Raw genomic sequence first — 21,303 nt, forward strand, 5'->3', positions numbered from 1 at the left:
TTCACAAAGAGCCAGATTTTTATCTAATGCGAAGGGATTCAGCTTCATCAAAATCTATGGCACTATCTCATTTTTCACCAGTTGATAAGTAACTCTAGATGTTTATCTTTTACAGACAACTGTTCTTCAAACAGAGCTCAAGAGAGTCGGTAAAGTCACTATCCACAGGTTTCTGCTGCAGTTCAGAGACTTAACGGATTAAATTTCTGTTTTCTCATGTAGCCCTCAGCTTCTATTCTAAAACAATGTCTCTCTCTGTCTCAGTAAAAAAAGATGGGATTGTTGACTTCCAATATGCACTGAGAAACTTAGCTACTCTCTAGCATTTCCAGATTATGGGAAGGAAGGTCAAGCAGGGAAGGCTTTTGCTAACTAACTTACGTCTGTCCTTCCTTCCTTCCTTCCTTCCTTCCTTCCTTTTTTAAGATGTTAATATCCAGAAATCTAATACCTAAACTTCATATTATGGATTTAACCTCATTTTTGTTCATTTTCAGAAATTCTGCAGAGAGGCCCAGAGCCTTTGTGAAATGCACTTCAATTACATTTAATAAAAATGAATTAAACGACTAGCTACCTTTGTTCCTGCCTTAGTCATTGCTACAAGAAGTGGTAGCTTCAGTAGACCCTCCGTTTTCTCAAGAAAGTCACATTTAAAACTACGGTGGTGCATCTTAACTACAGTGGCAGCCTCTGTCATGGCAGAAAAGTGAGGTGCAAAAATTACCTTATGTAATTTGTGGTTATAGTGTCACTATCAGCTCCCCAGTTTGGGACCTCACAGATGCAGACAGAGGTCAGTTATCTTGCTCAGAGGCTGAAAAACCTGTGACCTATGAGCTTCCTCTTCTCTGTAGTCCAGGGACAGGCTTTACTAAAACAGTGGTCTCACATCATAAGCAAGTGAGGGAAGTGATAACCATGCTTTGGTTTTAGACACCTACTTTTCATGAGGAAACACAGGTTGAGCAGAAACAGTTTTCAGTGCCCACGCAAGGCGTTCATCTTCCAGTGTGGTTTCTCTTCTTTCCTCGGGGAGCTTTAGAGCTCTACGCTTGTGAGAGAAAAAGCAAAAGATGAACCAGAAACAAGTCAGAAGTGCTAAAGTAGTCCGGCTGACCTCGAATTATGGGAGAGGGTGCAAGGAAGCACACTCAAAATGGAAGTGGGCAGAACGAGAGCAAGCAGCTCTCCCCTGGGACCTGGGGATCCTCGCATTTCTTCCCAGCAGCCCTCTGGTGATGCAGCCCTTGCCAAAGCGCTGATTGCCACTGAGACGTGACAGCTGAAAAATGCACAGAGAGAGACTTCAACTGTGTGGCAGGTGGGGGCGGAAGGCTTCATTTTCTCCTCATCTGAAGAGTTTTGCAGCATCTGTCTTGTGACAAGAGGATAGCTGGTATCAGAATTAGCAGTGCACCATCTTTCAAGAGCACAGAAGGCTCGGGGAACTTTTTTCCCTAGTAAAAAAGAGAAGAAATGTAAGTCATCCCTGAAGTAGCCTTTGTAACACATTTCTCGGCATGTTTTGCAAAAACGCACCTGTTTCATAATATGGGAAATGTGAATGGGTATATTAATGGCTTAGAAGTCAGACAACTTCTGGCTGTTGGTTGTAATAATGAAATGGGACTGCCCTCTTGAAAGCCATATGTACACATATTTGACTCTAAGGCTAAATACCACACATCTGCTCTTGATAAAGTCACCTTAGGCTACGCTTAGGACTGCAGAGGATTTCTCTTGGAGGAGACTTCTGGCCAACCCCCGGTTCGGCCTGCACTTTAACTAGGGTCAACTTTGAAGGTACCTTAGGTTGCTCAGGGCCTGATGCTTTTCCACGCTCCACCTTTTCCACCTGTAACGTGAATGGAATGACACTACTTTTGCAGAGTGCAAGGCAAGAGAAAGAAGGCTAGGAGGGACAACATGACCCAAGACAGGGTCACAATACTGAAGCCACCTGCAACAGGCCTTTTCCTAATTTGTTTTTAAAGCTTTTAGTGATGGAGAATCCTCAGTCAGTCACGGTCTTCTATTCTGGCATCTTATTAACCGTTACTAATAGAGGCTTTTCCTCATGTTCAGCCTGAACACTCCTCCACAAACTTAAAAGCCATCACTTCCTATTCTATTTCAAAGCGACAGGAGAACATTTACTCCTATCCTCTCTACAGGTTTGCATTTGCATATTTGAAGACATAACATTTCACGCTAGACTAAGTTATCTCAATTCTTTCATCTCTTCCCCAGACCCATCGGCAGTCCATTGCTGCTCTCCTCACTGCTCTCTCAAACTGGCTCACATCTTTCTTCAAGCACAATGCCTGAAAAACTGAACTTACTACTTCATATATCTCTACTGAAATCCTTATTTCCCTGAATCAGCAAACACAAAAATTTGCTCTACAAGAGGGAAAAAAAAAAAAGAGTAGTGCTCTGTGCTAGATGAGAGGTTGTAAATTCATAGACCTGGAAATAGCATTCTTGCTCCAGAAAGCAGACACATGCTACACAGTGAGCTTTCACCATAGCATTACAGTATCAATGTTAGGGTGATAATATCAAGAGAGGCATGGATTGTGAAAACACTTTATACAGCCATGGTGGCCTTCGCCCTGGCCCAGGTCCAGGCCCCCATTTTGGCCCAGCCCGAGGCCATCAGTCCCTGCCCCTCAATGCCACAGCCATGCTGGCTCCAGCCCCACCACAGCCCTGCCCCCGCCCAGCCATGAGCCCCCCCGACCTCCACCCCACTCCCGACGTGTGGGCATCCCCTGGCACTGGCCTCTAGCCACAGGCATGGGAAATCACCTGCCAGTCCGTACCACTGCTGTTAGCACACACAGATTTTTCTAGAGGGGAAAGATATAAATAAAGAAAGCAGAGTGATCTCCTGTTTTTACATTACTTCATTACCGCCAAGGATAAGGTGGAAAGTACCAGACTTCTAAAACACGTAAAATCTTGTAAAGTGAAAGTCTTTCATTTTCTACATACGTGGAAATTTTGGACAAATGTCTCAAAGCACTCTACTTCCTTGGGAAGCATTTTTACAGTGTGGTGACAAAACCCCTGATAATCAGAAATCGAATACAAAACCAATACACTGCAGACTGAATCTTCATTATGAGTATTAAGTGTCTAGCAAGCATGCAGGGACATTAACCTGTGTCCCTGAACACAGATCAAAGAAGTCCTTCCAGAAAAAAGGGAATACACCTGAAATCTATCCAACACATCACAGGTGCACACAGAGAATAAGTCTGTTAGTTTCAGCAACTGAGAAAATAAGAGTGACTGCATTTTAAACCCACCCACCCACCTGCATTTGCAAATCACATTTCTGGTTGCAATAAATAGAACAGTGTCTGAGTACACCACCATAATGCAACAGTTATTCCAAAACAGTTAAGCTAAAGGCTTACAGAAAGAATGGGTGCTACTGAGGGATGACAAGTCAGGTGTCAAGGAGGGCTATAGGGGGTTTGTCTACACTAGGAAACTTATTCCAGTATTTACCAGTGTTTTACCTGTTAGTTTGGCAGTGGCTGGCAGCAATGCTGGAAGCACATTTGTGGTCAGGCTGACGTCAGGCTGTTCAGGTCTGGAAGGTGCTGCTCCTCCCAGACCAGTAATACAAAATACCTGAAAACTGTAGCAGGTTGCTAACTTCCTCCACTTCAGTGCTGGCAAAACCCCAGCTTAGTTATTTAGCAACTGCAGATAAAACTTCAAAGCCCTTTCCAAGCCAGAACGAACCAGCAAACGCTCTGCCGTTTGGTGGCACGCCGAAAAGGAGAAACCAGAAAGGAAAGCCGTGAGCACCTGCCAGGACAGAGGAATGCTACGGTCCCTCGGGTCAGAAAGAGCAGAATATTTCTGCTGCCCTGCGAGCTGCTTTCCCCCAGAGCACGCAGCATCCTGCCCAGCTTCAGGGTATTTCTGGTAAAGCCGACGTGCTGTAATTTGTGCGGCGAGTGGCAGGGCTGAAGCCTACCGTGTCGCTGGCCACTAGATGGCAGGGAAAGGCAGGGCTGAGCGCTGCCTGGGCTTCCTCCGCGAGCAGCACCCTGGCAAGCCCCACGCCAGTTTCCTCTTTTTCTGTTTTAGTTTTTCTTTTTTTTCTTTTTTTTTCCTGGTGATATTTTAGGGGTTCTTCGGCTTGCTCTCCTGTTCGCACGGTGCTGAAACAGGACACACCACTTCTTTTGAAATGCCGCTCAACTGTGGCCCAGTGGCCACCCACGAGCAGCTCTGGCTCCTTTCAGGGAAGGCAGGTGCTTTTCTGCAGTTCTTTGGAAGATGGGATGACGTGCCACCAGCCAAGAGTGCATTTCATTGATTAAGAACAAAACACAGCCCATTTTCCTTGAATTATATCCTCAGCTGCTCATATATCCTTAGCTGCTCACCCTTTGCTCCTTCTTGTGATGGGGTAGGTGTCCAGGAAGAAAATCCCAAGCAACTGTTGAAATTTCAGGGCTAAACTGATGGAGTACTATTTTTATTGGAAATTTTGGCCCAGGAGGAGTTTCATTTGCTTAACCAGAGAACACCAAGCACAGTGAGTGGTGATGAGTCCTTTTTATCACATTTATTCAGTTTCAAGTCTTTTCTCTGATCCTATGCTTTTTAATTAATCTGGTGCCAGTGAAAGGCCTTGTCATCCAAAAAGTTGTAGTCCAAACAGAAACAGAGCAAGATTCTTCTTAAAAACATTACTACCCTCTTATGTCTTTCTTGACCCAGAGGAATCCCCTAAAAGGATGGAAGTTGCCTCTGTCCCATCCCTGTGCTGAGTCCTGGCAAGGAGCTGATCGTGTTTCATTTAAGTGACTCCAGTTGCCACAGGCCCTGGCCCCCCAGCCAACAGGCTGCCTCATGTGCTCGCTGCCACTTGGCTGTCCCAAAATGATTGGTAAAATAGTTACCTTCCTGTTTATTTTCTTAAAAGAGTATATTTTGGGAATGCAGACTACAGTCCTGTAGAGGGCATTCTCTGCTCTCATCTAGCTTCGTTCCTGACAAATGAAATATCTTAAAACACAGTGCTAGTCTTTCCTCAGAGTTTCTTCCTCTTAAAAAAAAAAAGTAACTAAACAAAACAAAGTAAAACCTTATCTATTACACAGGATACAATCAGGCGTCCCAAAACCAGACCTTGTGATCTTCCCGTCGCACCCAGGCTCTGGTGTGGGATCCACCCCACCTGTTGCAGACATGCGAAGTGGAACGTTGCATCTGAGCCAGCTGTTGCAAGGATCCCTTTAGACTGATGGAAGAAAGATGAATTATATCTCACAATTTGTCCACCTTATTGTCAAGTGGGTATCAGATGACACGCACCATAAAAAAGGGTGGTTCACTCCTTGGTTATGAAGAAAGCTTCGCTTGTAGGCATTGCATGAAACCCATCCACAGAGCAAGGATCCAGTAACTTTGCTATGAACTTCACCAAGGAAAATTCCAATTCCTTTAGTCTGCCATGGCATATCCATTCGCCATTGTCTTCAAGCCTCCTTTCCAACACTAGTAATGTACTTACACCTAGATAAATCAAGGCACATCTATGAATGATATCTACTCACCTGATCTGCATACTGGGTCCGAGTTTGATCCACTGAGCCTAGATCTGGGACAGAAGATCTTTAATCCACGTGAATTCATGGACATCATGTTGCAAGTACAACAACGGATAATCACTAAGCAGGAAGCAAAGTAACTGTCTCAGCCTTCTGGACAGAAAGGAGTGAAAGAAACTGCACCGCGGAGTCCTTCCTAGGAGTTCAGTGACAGCAGCAAGCATGACACAGGACACAAGGAAGATGCTGGTGCACCTCTACCTAATGCAGAAGAACCGAGCTGGCATTTCCCCCCTAACATGAAGGTGGCAGCGGAGGGAAGTCTAAGATTTGTATGGGTAAAATACTTCAATCCAGTACTTAGACTTCAGTTTCTCTGATCCCTGTAGCATCTGAAGTGGGATTACAAAGTTTTGGGCAAACATGGAAAAGTAGGATGGGTTTGACATGATGGTTTTCATATCAGATAAAGCAAGTACAGAAGTTAGTGGCAGAGGGAGACTGAATCCCAGCTTTGTCTTCTGTTGCACAAAAAGACAGTTTGGTTACAGCTTGTCCCTGTTATGTTCTGGGCTAAACACTTTTGGAGAAGGACTCTAGGTAGGAGAACCAGAAGAAATAAAACTAATAATAAAAGAAAAAGTATTTTTATAGTTTTGAATTTGTCTGAACACCTAGCATGCCAGAGTAGCTGGAGCGAGTGGCAGCAAACATCCCACATAAGCTGTTTCAACTGCAGTTAACATCTTTCCATCATGAAAAAGGATAATGCTTTTATAATATGTGGGAGAGGGGGGATTAAATTCCTTGGCCTGATTTGCAGCTACAGCAGCCCTATTAAAAATCACTGAAAGATGCATGTTAGAAACACTCATTAAGCATCAGTGTAGAGAGTACAGTAAAACCAAGGGATAAATTCTAAACTACTACTACTCCCCTACTCCCTTAGCCAAAGACAGAGCTATTGGAGGAAATGTCAGAGAGTGATAGCCACACACTCAGGGCAGTCATTTAGCATAACCCCTCCTTTACAAATTACAGAAATGGAGGCAAAAGAAAAGGAAAAGACATTTCTTGAATTCCCTCAAGCTGACCAGTGCAAGCACAGAAACAAGAAGCTGAGCCTTTGGTCTTGGGGTCAGCTCCTGGGGTCAGCAGCAGTGCTGGAGAGGACTGTGATTTGAAGATTTCCTCCCTGCAATTTACTGTTCTGATCCTTGTAAAATGCCTTACCCAATGGACTGTCCCAGCAAGGCACACAAAGTACAGCCTTCCAAATCCAGAAAATACAGTTATTGCATTTAACTATCACTTAACTCTGAAGAACAGAAAAATAAACATGCCCTATGACAGGCCCTTGGAGAACTGTAATTTGCCCAAATATCGGGGGAGAAAGACTATTAATTCAAGTCTCAAAGATTTAACAAGATCTAAAGTTAATCTCTCTAAGCATTCTCATGGTTGTTTCTTTTTTTTCCCCCTCCATAAATAAATATCCCTTTGCTAGTTACTATTTTTTCCAGATTACAGGCTGTATTATCAGCATAGCTAGCCTTGATTAATAGTTGTATAGGATTATGGGATTATATCATCCTTTTTTTTTTTTCCTCTTCCTTTCTTTGTTTTTATATTCTGAGGTGCTGGACATATTCTTTAATATGTTACTTGAATGCAGATAGACTTGGTTTAAAGATTGCATGTTATCACAAACAGTGTTTTGAGAAAGCCCCTGTTTTTGAAGTAGATGACAGAATGCAAATTCCTACTGGTATTCTTACTACTGCATCAACACCACTATGATAGTAACACTTGTATTATAGGGACTATTTGATGTCTTAGAGCAAACTGCACATACTGAGAGGATATTGTGAATGTTACCTAGCTTTCTTTCCCACAAAGCTTCAGTTATTAGTGAGGGTAAATGAGATGTCTGCATCCCTGGAGAAAAATGACTGGAGCCAGTCAGAAGACTTCATCTAGAGATGAGTTCTGCAATCAGCCAAGCTAAATATACTAGTCCCACATCTACACATGCAAATATGGGCTCCACTAGCTGAGGCCTACTGCCTGTCAGAAAGCGAAAGAAGCAGCATTTTGTGTAGCTGCCTTGCAGTCAAGCTGTCCCTCTGCGACTAATGACAGGTAAAGGGGCAGGAAGACTCAAGACCTCTCATGAGATTATCATCTGAGGCAGCACACAGCCCTGATGCAAGTTTTGGATTCTGGGCCACAAAACCTACAGAAACAACCCAAGTTGCATGGTATAGACTGGGCAGAGTGTCAGAGCAGAGCATGTCGGTCACAGGAGCACCATGCCCTCCAGCAGGGCTTCCAAAAAAAGCAGATCTGAATTAGGCAGTTTGGATCTTCCTTCTGTAAATGGTGACTCCTCTGTGGCCCTCTCCAGAGAGGAAAGATTAGGATAAGAAGGAATAAACATCATTAGTTTCTTCTGAGATTGTCCAGAAGTTGTAAAGGTTTTTGCAATAATGAGCAGGCACAACACAGCCTTTCAGGTGCCAGGCAGAGGTTTTAACTTATGTCCTTTCCACAAGATATTTTTCTCCACCCACCTCACCTCTGTTTTCTCCGAATTTACTGCAAACACATTTTTGTTCCCAACAGGAAGGCTATATGTGTATCTGATGAAGGGCTGTATTCAGCGTGTGACACACACAAAGCAATACTCTATAATTTTCACAGACATGTGGGACCTGTGTCGCCTCCGTGTCATTGCTTCACTGCTTCTAAACCATAGGCTCGGTCTTTGTGAACAGCCCCAGACAGCAGCCGGGGGCGTGGGAAGAGGCGACTGGCCCTGTCCCTGGTGCAGGAACATTCCCGAGTGGCACCAACAGGGCCAGAGCTGACAGTCTAATTAAGAGACAATTTGATTTATGATCAAATTTTAAAAATGCTTTCTTTGCACTATTGAAACAGCTCGTCTTTTACTGGCCGTTTTGCACGTGTGGCCCTGCGTGCTGCTGTGATGGGCTGGGGTGCCTCTCCCCCAACGCAGCCTGGCTGCGGGGGCCGGGGAGAGTGTGGCCGAGCCGGCGCTCCCAGGGAGGGCACCTGGCTGCTGAGGGGCCACAGCCAGGGCATGCACCCTGCCTTGCACCTGGCATTAAATACTTGGGTGTGGTTGGACAAACAGTGTGCCAACCTGAGTCCAACCACCCTGGGAATTAAAAAATAATTTTAAAAAAGGTTTGAAAAATTGCCAGGAAAGTATCAGTTACATGAAAATTGCATTTTTGTCTAAAAAAGCATGAGAGGCATTTGGCAGCTCTGTCCAGAAAATTCTGCACTCTCAAATACCAGAGAAGGGGGCATATTTACAGTGATGCTCAGGTCAGTGCTAGGTATCTATAACATTTAATGCACTGGTCGTAAACAACGCCTTGATTTTTTTTCCACAGAAAAGTTTTCCAGAGCCTATCTCGTTATAAGTTCTCCTAAGAAGTTGACTGAAATGCTCAGAAAAGAATGTTTTCTGGTGAAAATTTTCCATTTGTCAGATAGATTGTTTTTATGACTAATGACATATAAAAACAGAGCATTTCTGGAAGATTGTAACATTTCATTTTGATGCTATCTGAATAGATGTTACATTATTTCATTTGAAAACCCTATTTTAATTTATGTGCGGCATCAGATGCTATTTTAGAAGTGATAGTCTTAGTTAAGAAACAAAGGAGAACTTGAGAGAAAGGATAGAGGAAACAGGGCTGTGTCTGGTGGACAGGAAATCTGATTTCTGCTTTTTCTGTTTGCATCATGGCAAAACCAAAGTTTTACTCCATGATAGCTCACACTTCTTAAAGAAAGAGAAGACAAAGGTAGGAAGCCCTTTCAGTCCTGACTGCACATCACTTATTTCCCAAGCCCTGACTCTGTCTGCCTGGGGCATGCTGTGATGGGCTCTGCACACCCCTACTGTCTCCCTCCCTCAGAGACAGGAGGAGGAGGAGGAGGAGGAGGATCACATGACAGGAAGATTCACACCGTTGAAGCGCTCAGATAGAGCAGCGAAGAGAGCACAAGCTTTGTGAAAATCACTGAAAACCACATATTGAACAACCAAAATTTATGAACACTGCCTACTCTAATCACTGAATGAGGGGGAGTCCCAGTGGCAAAAATGCAGGTTGAGACTATGTGCATGTACACACCCAGCAACGCCAAATTAAGGTCACGTATGTAAGCTTTTACTTCTGTCATTTCCTAACTAACTCCCTAGTCACATAATGATAAAACGCCATTTTTCCTATTATTCATCCTGTTATCTGGGTGACCAACATCTTTTAGGATCTCCCTTCCGCTCCTTCCAAAAGCAGATGGTGCTGTCTCCAGTGATGCCTCATCCTCTTCTTCATTTGATGCAATTATCTTCAAATATTTAACTCTCATGAGGAGTTCACACACCCTTTTCCTGAGCATTACCTACTGTTGATTTATCAATGTGATCCTTGTTGCCCGTTCCTGTTAGTCTCTCCAATAAAGTAACCCAAATCATTGTTAATCTATTTAGGACAAACCCTGTCTTTATAGGACAAACATCGCCTTTAAAGTTGCCCTGAACGAACTACTTCAGGCCAGGACTTTGAGGGCAGTGGGCTCTCCCTTTGGTTCCCCAAACTGTATTTTGAGCCTCACTGTGTATTTTGTGGTGCCACCAGATAAATTCTGGTCTGTGCATGTCCAGGAACTTAAATAAGCAACAGCCAAATGTAAAGGCAGTTCTTTACTATTTAGCACCCAGGTCTGGACATTTTGAGCATGGCTTTCAGAAAGTCCAAGGGGGTCATACAAGTTACAGAACTTGAGTCCTTTAAGGTTTATCTGAACATCATATAATAGATATTTTAATACCCTAAATGTCTCAAATGAAGATATTTCTAGCTAACAGGCAAGAAAATCCTCCTCCTTGGTATTTGAGTTAAAGCAAGAACCAAGGAATAGGTCTTTCTTGCTTGCACCTTCACATTTAAGCACAGAAAGATCTTTTGTTCCAACAGTGTAGGCACACACACATTTTTTCCCACAATTTTCAGTCTAGATTCTTAAAGATTTCCACACTGCCTGCCAAAAGATTGTATAACCTCTTTAACAGTTTTATGCTGTTTGGGATCTGTAGTTGAAGTGGGTGTTTGAAGTTAGATTCATTTTAAGCAGAAGTCAAGATTGCATAATGAATCTCATAAGTTAAAACAAGTTATCTTTCCTTGCATTTTTTCCTTGATGCATTGGATCAATTTGCCCAACTTTCATTTTCATCAATACGACAATAATACAGTAAACAAACTTAATGCAAATACTTGTGCATAAGTATCAAATGGAAAGGAAACAGAATCAGAAATTGTCACAACCTAGTTGAGCTTCATGGTATGTTTGAAATTCAGCCTCTAGACGGAAGACCTTCTACCTTCTACTGTGTTTGCTGCAAGCAGATCCAGGTTGTGTATTATTTATTTGCTTTGACAGATTACCTGTTTAAGACAGATCTCCAGTAGGTTCCAGCAGGGATTTTAGCTTAGAGTGAAAGATTTCTAGAATTATTTTATCTTGGGCAAATCTATGAATATAATCTCATACGATCAGTCTGGTACCTTTGAAACTTGTCTAAAACATAGTGCACATCTATTCAGCAATACTATACCAATTAATGCCTGCCAACTGTCTTTGTATGAGCTGAACAATAGACACAAGTAACACAAGATAATGAAATGGAATATATGCAGCTGTTTTGCATGCTAGCGATGAATAAATTTACTTCACATAGTAAAAGACAACCTAATAAAAATTTACTCCTGCCCACAAAATTAAAAAACCCAGAAACCTCATAGAAAAAAAAAGTAGTTTGATGCCCTGCAACCACAAGCTCTACACAAAATGAATTTTTAAGAAGGCTAGAGAATGAATCCTAAGACGTTAATTGACACTATGTGTACTGTACATGCTTCCAAACCTGCAGGAGCTATGGTTGACTCCACTGCTCAGCTTACGGGATAAGGCAGCATGTTTCAACAAGAGAAGAAACAGCCTCTGAGAAAAAGGTTGCCTTTCTCTATGCCATGGTTGATTGGAAAGACTCTGCAACAAATCTGCAGTTAACGGAAGAATTCAGGCAATCTCTTGCTAGCCTGCTGCAGGTCAAAAATACTGGGATTTACATGGTCAGTGGCAGATCTCTCTCTCCAATCAATATTCTGCTTTACTAGCTCTCAGGCAGAGAGGGTACGAGGTGCTCCAAACATGGGCCAATCCCCCAGTCTACTGATCGCTGTTCCCTGGGAAACTGAATGGTGGTAACTGTCCAGCTATGCAGAAAAGAAATAAATTTACATTTTGTCTAAATAAATATTTGATGACAATGCACAGACAGTAATAGTAAAACAGCTACAAGTTTCAGAGACATAGGTACCTCCTTGTAGTTTTGACAAATTTGGCAAAACCCTGGGAATCATGGACCTGCCTTCTCCCTGAGGTCTACTTAAATGCCAGATCTCTCTGGGGTTTCTCGTAATCCATCAACTTTTGACGTTCTTTCCTGGAATATCAACTCGATAATACCAGCCTGATATTTATGGAGGCTGTCATTTTTACTGAGGGAGAAGAACGTTGCTGCCCTGAATATGAATGCTGACCTTCTTCAGGAACATGGCTGTGGAATCACTTCCTGGACAGAGTAAAGAAAATATTTTGGTGACTAGGAGCACAAAACCTAAGGACTGACATTATCATCAGCTATTGCAAAATAAGTACCTTCTATGGGCTGGCAGAGCAGGATTCAAACTTCACAATGTGACCTTGAATAAGATGATAAAAACGTTTCATATAAATGTATAAAACATTCCATATTCTTATATTGGCATATAAAGGAGAACAGTGTGCTTAACTCAAGGCTAGCGTTCATCAAAAACACAGCAGGACAGTGCCACTGAAGTGAATGACCCTTTAGCTTTGGTTGGCAGCTGAGGGCTGCCATGATATATTCACAATACATGTATTCCTAACCCTTGCTTTTTCATCTTTCTCCCTCTTTGTGGGCACTAACGACATGCTGGCAAGTTTGCTCTTCAAAATACTTCCCAAAAGTTTAAAAATCCCTCAGTCTGCCTCGGTGCAGGAGCTACATATGAGGATAGGGAAGGGGACAATGCTCATCAGATTTATAACCACAGTAAAGAGGGTTTTGTCTTTGTCTTTTAATATATAGACACTGTTTAGAGGCCTCCCAGAGTCCCAGGGAGTATATTGATCACATAAGTTACAGGCTAAACACTGCACCACTACTAATCAAGGACTTCAACACAGCTGCACTTAAATAATCAAAAGAAGAACACACTACTATACTAGATCTCTGAAAATATTTCCTATTTTTTTCTTAAAATTAATTGTTTTTCTAGGTTCCCAGAATGAACCTCAGTGAATTTTGGCACAAAACTCTTCCTTCTTATCTTGACAGCCTTTGAATTGCTGTCTGTTAAAAAAAGAAAACTTCTAAACACATTCATATCAGCAAAACACATGCTGGAAAAAATAACACGGAAAGTTTCAGCTTATCATATTAATTAGTGCTTCTCAGATCTGAAAGTGGAATACTTTAAGATATTGGTAGTGGAAAGAATAAGAGGTGCCATGTTTTTCTCTTTGCTGGAGAATGAGTCACTCAGATAAAACTTGCCTGTGAAACATCAGGATGTACTCTACGCAGAAGTTTCCTTTATGATTACCTTTTAATTGTGTTTACAGTAACTGATTCTGGAAAAATGGGACTCTCTCAGCCTTTTGGGTCTCTTTTCATTGAAAAAGTATTTTTTGATTCACTTTATAGAAATCCTTATCTAAAGGATGAGCTGATGACTTAAGTTAACGCAATGGATGACACCTGTGTGCTGGAGTAACCATACCTCACAGCACGTTTGTCCATTGCTGAAAACGGATGGCACAAGGCCTGCCTTTACTCCTTGTTTCTAGACCTCTCTTCACCTCAGAGTAAACCTTTCCATTCACAGTTGTGGCTAGATGGAGGCTAGATCTATAGGCATCCTGCAGTACTGCCAAAATACATGCAGGCAACTGGGAGCCAAAATGTGCTGTTGTTTCCACTGCACTATATATAACCTTTGGGCATGGCAGGATACAAAGGCGATGGCAAGCAAAGAGCTAAAAGAGCAAACAAAATGTGAGATGGAAAAAAATAAGCATGTGGGCAGTGAGCAAAGTTGAGACACAAGAACAACAGAGATATAAGGTAGGCAGGGGGAGATGGATAAAAAGTGTGACACTGCCTGTGAAAATGTCCCACTGAGGTGACTGCACATGTTCCCATCCTACCTGCACCAACAGCTTCCTGTGGCTCCCCTTCCCCTCCTAATCATTTTCTGTGAGCTAAAACTCACAGCTGTGCGTTTTTTTCCTCCGTGGCAGTTTTCAGAAACATTCCCTGAACTCAAGCAGTGAAGGCCGCAAAATAAGAAAATAACTCAAAATAAAAAAATAACTCAGTGACCAACTGCCCATGTGCGCCACCTCTCATCCTCCCTTCTGCAGTGCCCTGCTTGTAGAAAAGAAGTGGTAGCCCACCACACTCCTTTAAAAAAACAAAGAATGGGAGTCAACCATTTATAAGCAGTTTTGCTACAATGGGAATAAAGCAGTCCAGCCCTCATCCTCCCCTTCCGAACTGGGTCATTATATCAACAGAATTGCTCACAGGGAGCAAGGCAAACTGTGGTTTTGGTGGGTCTCACCTCTTCCTGCACAACAGCTTGGGAAGGGAAAAAAAGACATGCTGTGAGGAAAGCAGTCTGAACTTTCTCAGGATATGGAGCTAAAAGGCTCAGGCTTGTTGGCAACCAGCTCTCTTGAGGTTATGGAGCAGAAAGAAAACATCCTCAAAATTAGATTCAGTGAGAGGTTTTAACTCCTACTCACATGGGACAAAACAATTCTTTTTTCAAGCTGGGGCAGAAAAGCATCATTCCTTGTACTGTTTTTTCTTTCTGCATTACACTGCTTCAATCATATAATAACAGAAATAACACAAGAAAGAGGAGCCAGATCTCCACATTAATACCCAAAGTTTTTTTCCAGCCTAAACCTAGCAGGTGTACACACCTGGGTCATTTCTCATCCGCCTTTCTTATTAGGAGACTGGCAGTACTTTCTGTATTGCACCTTCTACATTCAAATCCTTTCCTACCACAAGAATCAGTGTGCTGAGGATTTCCCTACTGGCGGTGAAGAAAGATGAAAAGTCTCTGATAAGCAGCAAAATCAGAGGTTTTCCTCCCGGAAGACAAGACCCCCTGGATGATCTGGACACACCATACCCCCTGTGCGGCACAGGAATAGTTGTGCTCCAGTAGCTGCTTCGCAGAGATCTTTTGAGATGGTCCCAGGCCCTGTAGATGTATCTTCCCCTGGGTCTAAATATTTCACTCTAGAGGAGAAGTGCAATTCCTGATACACCTTTGGGTTTTTTTTTTTTTTTGGTTTTCTTTTTTTCAACTTTTCATGTGTCTTTAACAAGAGAGTGAATGGTTCAAGTTAGTATTTGGGAAGGAGGAGGAAAGTCCTCTTTTTCTTGGAAGCAATTACATCTACTCCAGAAAAAAAGGCTCCAGCCTGGAAGTAAGGAAGTAGGAAAAGAGTCCCAGCAAAGAGCCCAAAATCTGCAACCTCAGAAGAAGATGCTGAGGGGAGCAGAGAGCAGATGGGGAGCAGAAGGAAAAATTTCCATGTACTAGAGGGGATTGTGCAAGATTTGAAAGTACTCAGAAAACCACTGAGCTGGCTGAAATGAAACCTGGAAGCAAGGACCTGTCTACAAAAACATCATGACATGGGAGCAAGATGTGTATAGGCCCTTTATTTCTGTTCTGTCACTTCAGTTTTCTCTTTCCAAAAGGTGAAGAATTTTAGTTTGTATGGTACACAAACTTAGCTTTTTGAATTTAAAAGCCATTATGATTTTTGGTGGAAAAACACATCTAGGGAAAAAGCTACTCAGAACCAGCTCGAAGCTGGGGCCAACTCAGGATCATGTCACAGAAGTCAGCAGACTGCACTGAAAGTTAGGTAATAGTTGTATCTTCATATGTGTTAAAACAGAGGATAAAATGCTTAAGATCAGTATTCAGTTATTTAATAAATGTAAGATTACATGTGACCCTAGAAGGAACCTGGAGCAACCCAGAAGATTTTCTGCAAGAATGAAAACTAAACACCTGTATTTCCATGTACTTCTATTGGATTCTGTTATCTGGAACTAAAATCATCTCAGCAGAGCAATGGGAGAACAAAATTTCATGCTCTCTGTGACAGCCAGCTTTTTGAATGAGAAATCCATGTGTTTGTCACCAGCTCAGCCACTTCTATCAATTTCCCCAGAAGAGACTTGCTCACCCCCATCCCCCATTTTTTCAGTGAGCTAGAGATTTTACTTCTCAGACAGAGTCTTTGGGGAGAGTTGTTTTGGTCCTTTTCTTTTTCTTAGTGTAAACATCCACATTATTATTAGGAGTTCTCCCAGGTACAGGCGAGTTTATCCATGTCACACAATCTGAAGAAGACCTGTGACAGGTTTCTGCAAGTGTGGGCTCCCCAACAGCACCTGGAAGTGCAACTGGCTCCTGACTTGTGCCCCCCATGCTCACCATCAGCAAAACCCTCCCAGCACACATGGGAGCAGTCCCACGGGCTCCTACTCTGCTCGTCACAAAGTCAAAGTCTCTCCAGACTCGGGAGAACCAGGAAGCAAAGGAAGAAAAAAGACCACAGAAAAGCCTAACCCCAGACTTGGAACTGTCACCAGCTATTCACAAGCCAGTGGCCAGACCCGATATACACAGCAGTTTGCTTTTAAATCAGCTTATCAGATGGCGCCCTAAGAAAGATTTTATCTCATAGCCTTGACTGTTTTCTGCTCAGCAAATTCTGTCCTTCTCAGGGAGCTGAGGACGTGGCACACGTCTCCTTTCCACGCTCGGCCTCTGTCCTTCTAAATTGCTTCTCCAGCCCTGATCCAGTTTGCAGAGATGATGAGAGGGAAGCAATCTGGCACACACAATTTCCCAACTTGTGCATCAGCCTCCATGGCTGTGCCATTCCACCCACAGGTCCCAAAACACGTTTTCTCTTCTTATAGCAATAGGATTAATCAGTGCCCAGGAAAGAGGTGTCAGCATGCTACTCAAGAAGACTCAAATAATGTAGTAGCTCTGAGTTTTGATCTGTCTTTTCCCTTGACCACCCAAAAGAAGCTTGGAGTCTTTTTCTTAATAGATAGTAGAGAAAAGGTACTCTTACTGAAGCTTTTAGTACTATAAATTCCCAAACCTCTGGGCTTACCAAACCTAACAGTGCTGCCTGATGACTCAATTTTTCAGTTTAGGTATTAGATAAAACAAAAGATGGCGTAAGTGTTGATTCTACTCAAAAAGAGATCTACATTTATCCTCCTCTTTTTTTTGGGGGGTGGGGAGGAAGAGCAGAGAGGTGGAGAATCAAATATTTGACCCAAGCAGAGACTGGAAATGCTGATACTATTCCTGTAATCACCTCTACTACTAGCTGTAGTTCCTCTTTTGTAGAGTAGTCCCATATCTACAGTATCCCATGTCATACAGGGCAGGTTCAAGCTCTTTCCTCTGTCTGAGGGGATTTGCTCCAAAACTATCAGTCTCTCAGCATCCTGACTGCAAGGACACAGTGTAAGGTGGAAGTTGTTCTCAGCTCTTCCTTTCAGATAATTACTTTCTGTATAAAGTAAGAGAAACTGAGGTAACTCCATTTCCAAATAGTTACTGGTTTGGAAATGCCTCTGAGAAAGGAAATTCACAACAAATCCAACCCCTACCTAAGTCACAGCACAGCTTACTTGGGTTTGTTGCACACCCTAATCATTGCTGTTTTTTAATTCTCTGCTGCAATTTCTTCCTTTCAGCCAGAGAAGCAAGTTAGAATCAGAAGATGTAGAACTGTACAGTGTTCAGGGTCATTTGCAAGATATCTATTCTATAACTTCTTCATAGTCATTTGTAAATGTAAAATAAAACATTACAGAACACTAACTTATAGACTTACTAAACCTCAAAACACTTCTCTCACAAAATATTTCTACCACTGAAGGTTTCCTTTCACCAACTCAGTGGGAAAGGCAAAAAAGCAGTTATTTATATTTTTCCTATATTTGGAAGCTAAACTTCTGGCAGTGAAGGTGGTGAAACACTATTTCCTTGTTGACTTAATATTATTTATACTGTGACAAGATTAATATAAATTCCTCATTTTTTAAATAAACACATTAATACACGCTACCTAAGTGTACACCAGCAGACAAGAGTGACGAGCAAACACCACACAACATCTGAAGTAGGAATGCCAGCGCTCTGGGACGCGGCTCTACCAAGAGCCCCACTTCTGTTGAGTGCCTGTTCACAGGCATGTCTGCTTTGAGAAACAATCCCGAGCTACATATTTTTTCAAAAAAGATATAAACACCTGCATGTTCTAAATCAAACTTGAAACTCTCTCCCAGATGTTTCAACAGGAACGACTAACAAAAGCACACCAATGCAATTGGGAATGTATATAAGTAATGACTGCATGAAAACTGTACCTGGCTAAATCCACTCTGTAGCGAATCCTGTACACCCAGCTATTGTTAAAGCAGCCGTTCTTTACTTTAGACAAGCAAATGAAGCAAGGGCATTAAATTAAATCTACTTTTACTACTCCAAGAGTGGTGTAAATCCACTGGGCAGAAGATTTATAGTTTGCATTGAGTGTTTTGTAACATAATTTGGATCAGGATAACAGCAAATAAATTCATGCCTTGTGTTTACCACTTTCCCTATCCCCTCAAATATTCAGACTTGCAAAATCACAAAAACCAGACCCGATGCCTGTGCAGTTTTTAGGAATATCTCCTTTCCTACATTAAAGTACTGATTCTTCAGTTAATATGAAAAAGATTGAGGAAGAGAGACTTCACAGCAGAAACCCTACTTTAAACACTGTGGGAAAATATCCCAAGGAGCACTTCTAATACCATAAACCAGAAATCCATGCTAATTACTGAAGTTAGCTGCTTGCACCATTTTAGGATCTCAGGTCTGATTGTCTGTGATGGTTCTGTCTTCTCTGGTTTTAAGAGAACAATTTTTCTAAATGCTAGGGTTCTCACATTTCTTTCTAGGGCTAGTTTTACCTCCAGATTCTTTACATGGAATAGATCAGCATACAAAGCTGTGCTGGGGGAGAGAGAGAAAATATCTGTTCTCATTAGCTGGTTCGTTAGCGGCTAATGAGTTCTCCAGCTGTAGCTCATTAGCACAGTTCCCATTCCTGGGGGAATAGAAGGATTTTTCCACAGATGGGAGGACTTTCTGCACAGTATTGCTCACATACCAAAAATAAAGGCATAACAAATGCTTTATATTGACTTTTAGGCATTGCATTTATCCCATAGCAGAGAGTTTTCTCTCTCCCAAGTCCAACCTCAACTTAAAGTTTCCTAGCCAAATTTGGTCTGCACAGCACTAAGAGAAATGTGTCTGAAGACTCAGACTGACCAGATCTCATGTGAACCACAACAGCTTAGACCAGTGAAAGTCTCCAAAAATAAACTCTCCACAGTCCCTATAAACACTTCATAGTAAACAACATTGGGAGATTGCTGCAAAAGGCTTAACCTCAGGTTTAAAACAAGGCCGTGGTGACTAACTCCCGCAGCCCAGCATGGTAGGTGCCTCCCAGGGCCTCACACCACCTTGGCCCATTCTGACACAGAGGGGCCAGACGCAGCTGAGACGGGGTCCCCCTCTGCACTGCTCACTCTTTATAGGTGCCCAATGAGATCTTACATGCATTCAATGAACTTGCATCATTTATCCTCCTGGACACTGAGGTTTTAGCCCTTCCAGCAAAAACACAATATTTGTGCAAAAGGATGCCTGCTGAGGAACACTTGCTGATTTCTCCCATGGCCAGCCTGCCTCCTCTCAAATATCACTGGTCTGCTGGCAGCTCAGCCAAAGTGCTGCTCCTCAGCGCCAGCAGAATGGGAATTTCTCTTTCCACTGAAGCATGTGGGAAAAGGATGGTTCATGGTTATTAGTGTAAGCTGCAATAAGGTTTAACCCTTCCAGTGCCTAAATACATTTAGAAGGTGGGATTCTCAGTTGCAAATTGGGAAGGGCTTCACGGGGGTGGGAGTGATGAGGAAGGAAGAGAGGGGCAGAGAGGCGAGCTGCTCCCTACAGATGAACTCCAGTCAGCAGCACTCCTAGCCAGTCTATGATAACATGGCAACAAACTTCCTAAAAACGCTTACATTCAAATATCAACCTAGGATCCCAGTAAATACTATACAGTTCAGTGCAAAAATATCCCTGAATGATTTTTTTGAGATCTTACCATCAGTCCAGATCACACAGGACAAATGTACCTTCGTTTAGCTCTGAACTTCTATCCTGTTTTTCCATAGAGATGGGAAAACATTTCATATATCTCTTCTCACCTGTCCCTGTATGTAGAGAAAAATGTAATGGTTCAAGGAAGCTTTAGGAATGCTCTTTCAGTTCAAAGTCAAAGACTCTGAGATTCATGTACCCATAGTTTTTGGAGACCAAAGGGGATTTTTCTCTGTTAGCTGTGGAGTTAGGCTGGATTTATAAGGTATTGTTTACATAGAAAACTTTCAAAAAAAAAAGTTCCCTCAACACTCACTTCCTTTCTTTTAAAACTTGGTATGGGAGGAGTCATCTTTTTGCTGCCTTAGCTTCATGTTAAATTAAGCTTTCATCTGAATACAAAACAGGAATCATTTCACCTCCTACTAAGCCACAGCAAACTACTGCTACAGCCAAAAAGCAGTTGTTAAAGCATCACTGCAGGGCAAGACTGAGGAGAGCACTTGCCATCAATATGGAGCAAACACCAAGGGGAGGGCACAGTGCTTGCCCAGAGATGGCTGGCAGGGCACCTACAGCAGCCCTGTGCCACAGCACCGTGGTGCTGCCTGCCGCCCCAGCTGCTTAATATAAATCTAGCTTAGCACAAGTGCAGCAGTGGAGCATGCTTCCCTTTTCTCCATAATGAAACACAGGTCAGATTACTCAGTTGCACCTTCACTTTTTCCATATGTCTTGATGGGAGGACTGGCGTTGTGAGTGCCAGGCATTCCGGCTCTGCAGGGAGCTCCTGCTGCCAGCTGATGGGCAGGCAGCTGCTTCGGTTTTCCCTGGTCTGTCTGCTGGTGTGTGGGTTATTCACCTCTCCTAGAAGAACTTGTTTGGGAACAAGGATGAGGATCAGGGTTACTTTTACCATGGGGCTACTGTGAATCAGGGAGAAGACAATACCTTCACATGATGGAGCGACCACTGTGAATACTCTGGCATCAGAGAGGGAAAGGGACCAGCCAGATGGACAGAAAATAGCACTTTCTGGAAAAATTCTTAGCAAAGAACAAAAGAAAGACCTAGAAGTAAGAGGTATGCCCAGGACTGAGAGGAACAAAGGATCAGAGGACAGGGAAGGACACATAACAGAGAAAGGACATAAACAGGAAGAAAGGAGGTGAAATCAGAAACACTTTAAGGGTGGGTGATGTCAAATAAAAATCCACCGAACTCTCACAGTACGTTTTACTAACTGAAATACATTAAGCGCTTTCTTAATAGTTTCTTAATCTAGATGGATT

At 42.6% G+C, this 21,303-nt stretch overlaps 1 protein-coding gene across 9 annotated transcripts in view; it reads right to left on the reverse strand.

Annotated features, from left to right (window-relative positions):
- The window catches only part of CD200 (CD200 molecule), a 67,387-nt gene that overhangs the window by 23,490 nt on the left and 22,594 nt on the right, over positions 1-21,303 (reverse strand). For 7 of the 9 annotated variants that reach the window (XM_067300495.1, XM_067300505.1, XM_067300501.1 and 4 more), the window contains one exon: positions 945-1,460. The exons of 1 other annotated variant lie outside the window; for it this stretch is intronic. In XM_067300495.1, the coding sequence (XP_067156596.1) occupies positions 1,102-1,460 (359 nt within the window). In that variant the 3' untranslated portion in view covers positions 945-1,101. Of the gene's footprint in view, positions 1-944; positions 1,461-12,218; positions 12,268-12,353; positions 12,398-21,303 lie in introns of those variants that run through there. One more of the 9 variants, XM_067300555.1, reaches the window with a different exon arrangement.

The sequence above is a fragment of the Apteryx mantelli genome, chromosome 1, assembly GCF_036417845.1.
Source record: "Apteryx mantelli isolate bAptMan1 chromosome 1, bAptMan1.hap1, whole genome shotgun sequence".
NCBI classification, from domain to species: domain Eukaryota; kingdom Metazoa; phylum Chordata; class Aves; order Apterygiformes; family Apterygidae; genus Apteryx; species Apteryx mantelli.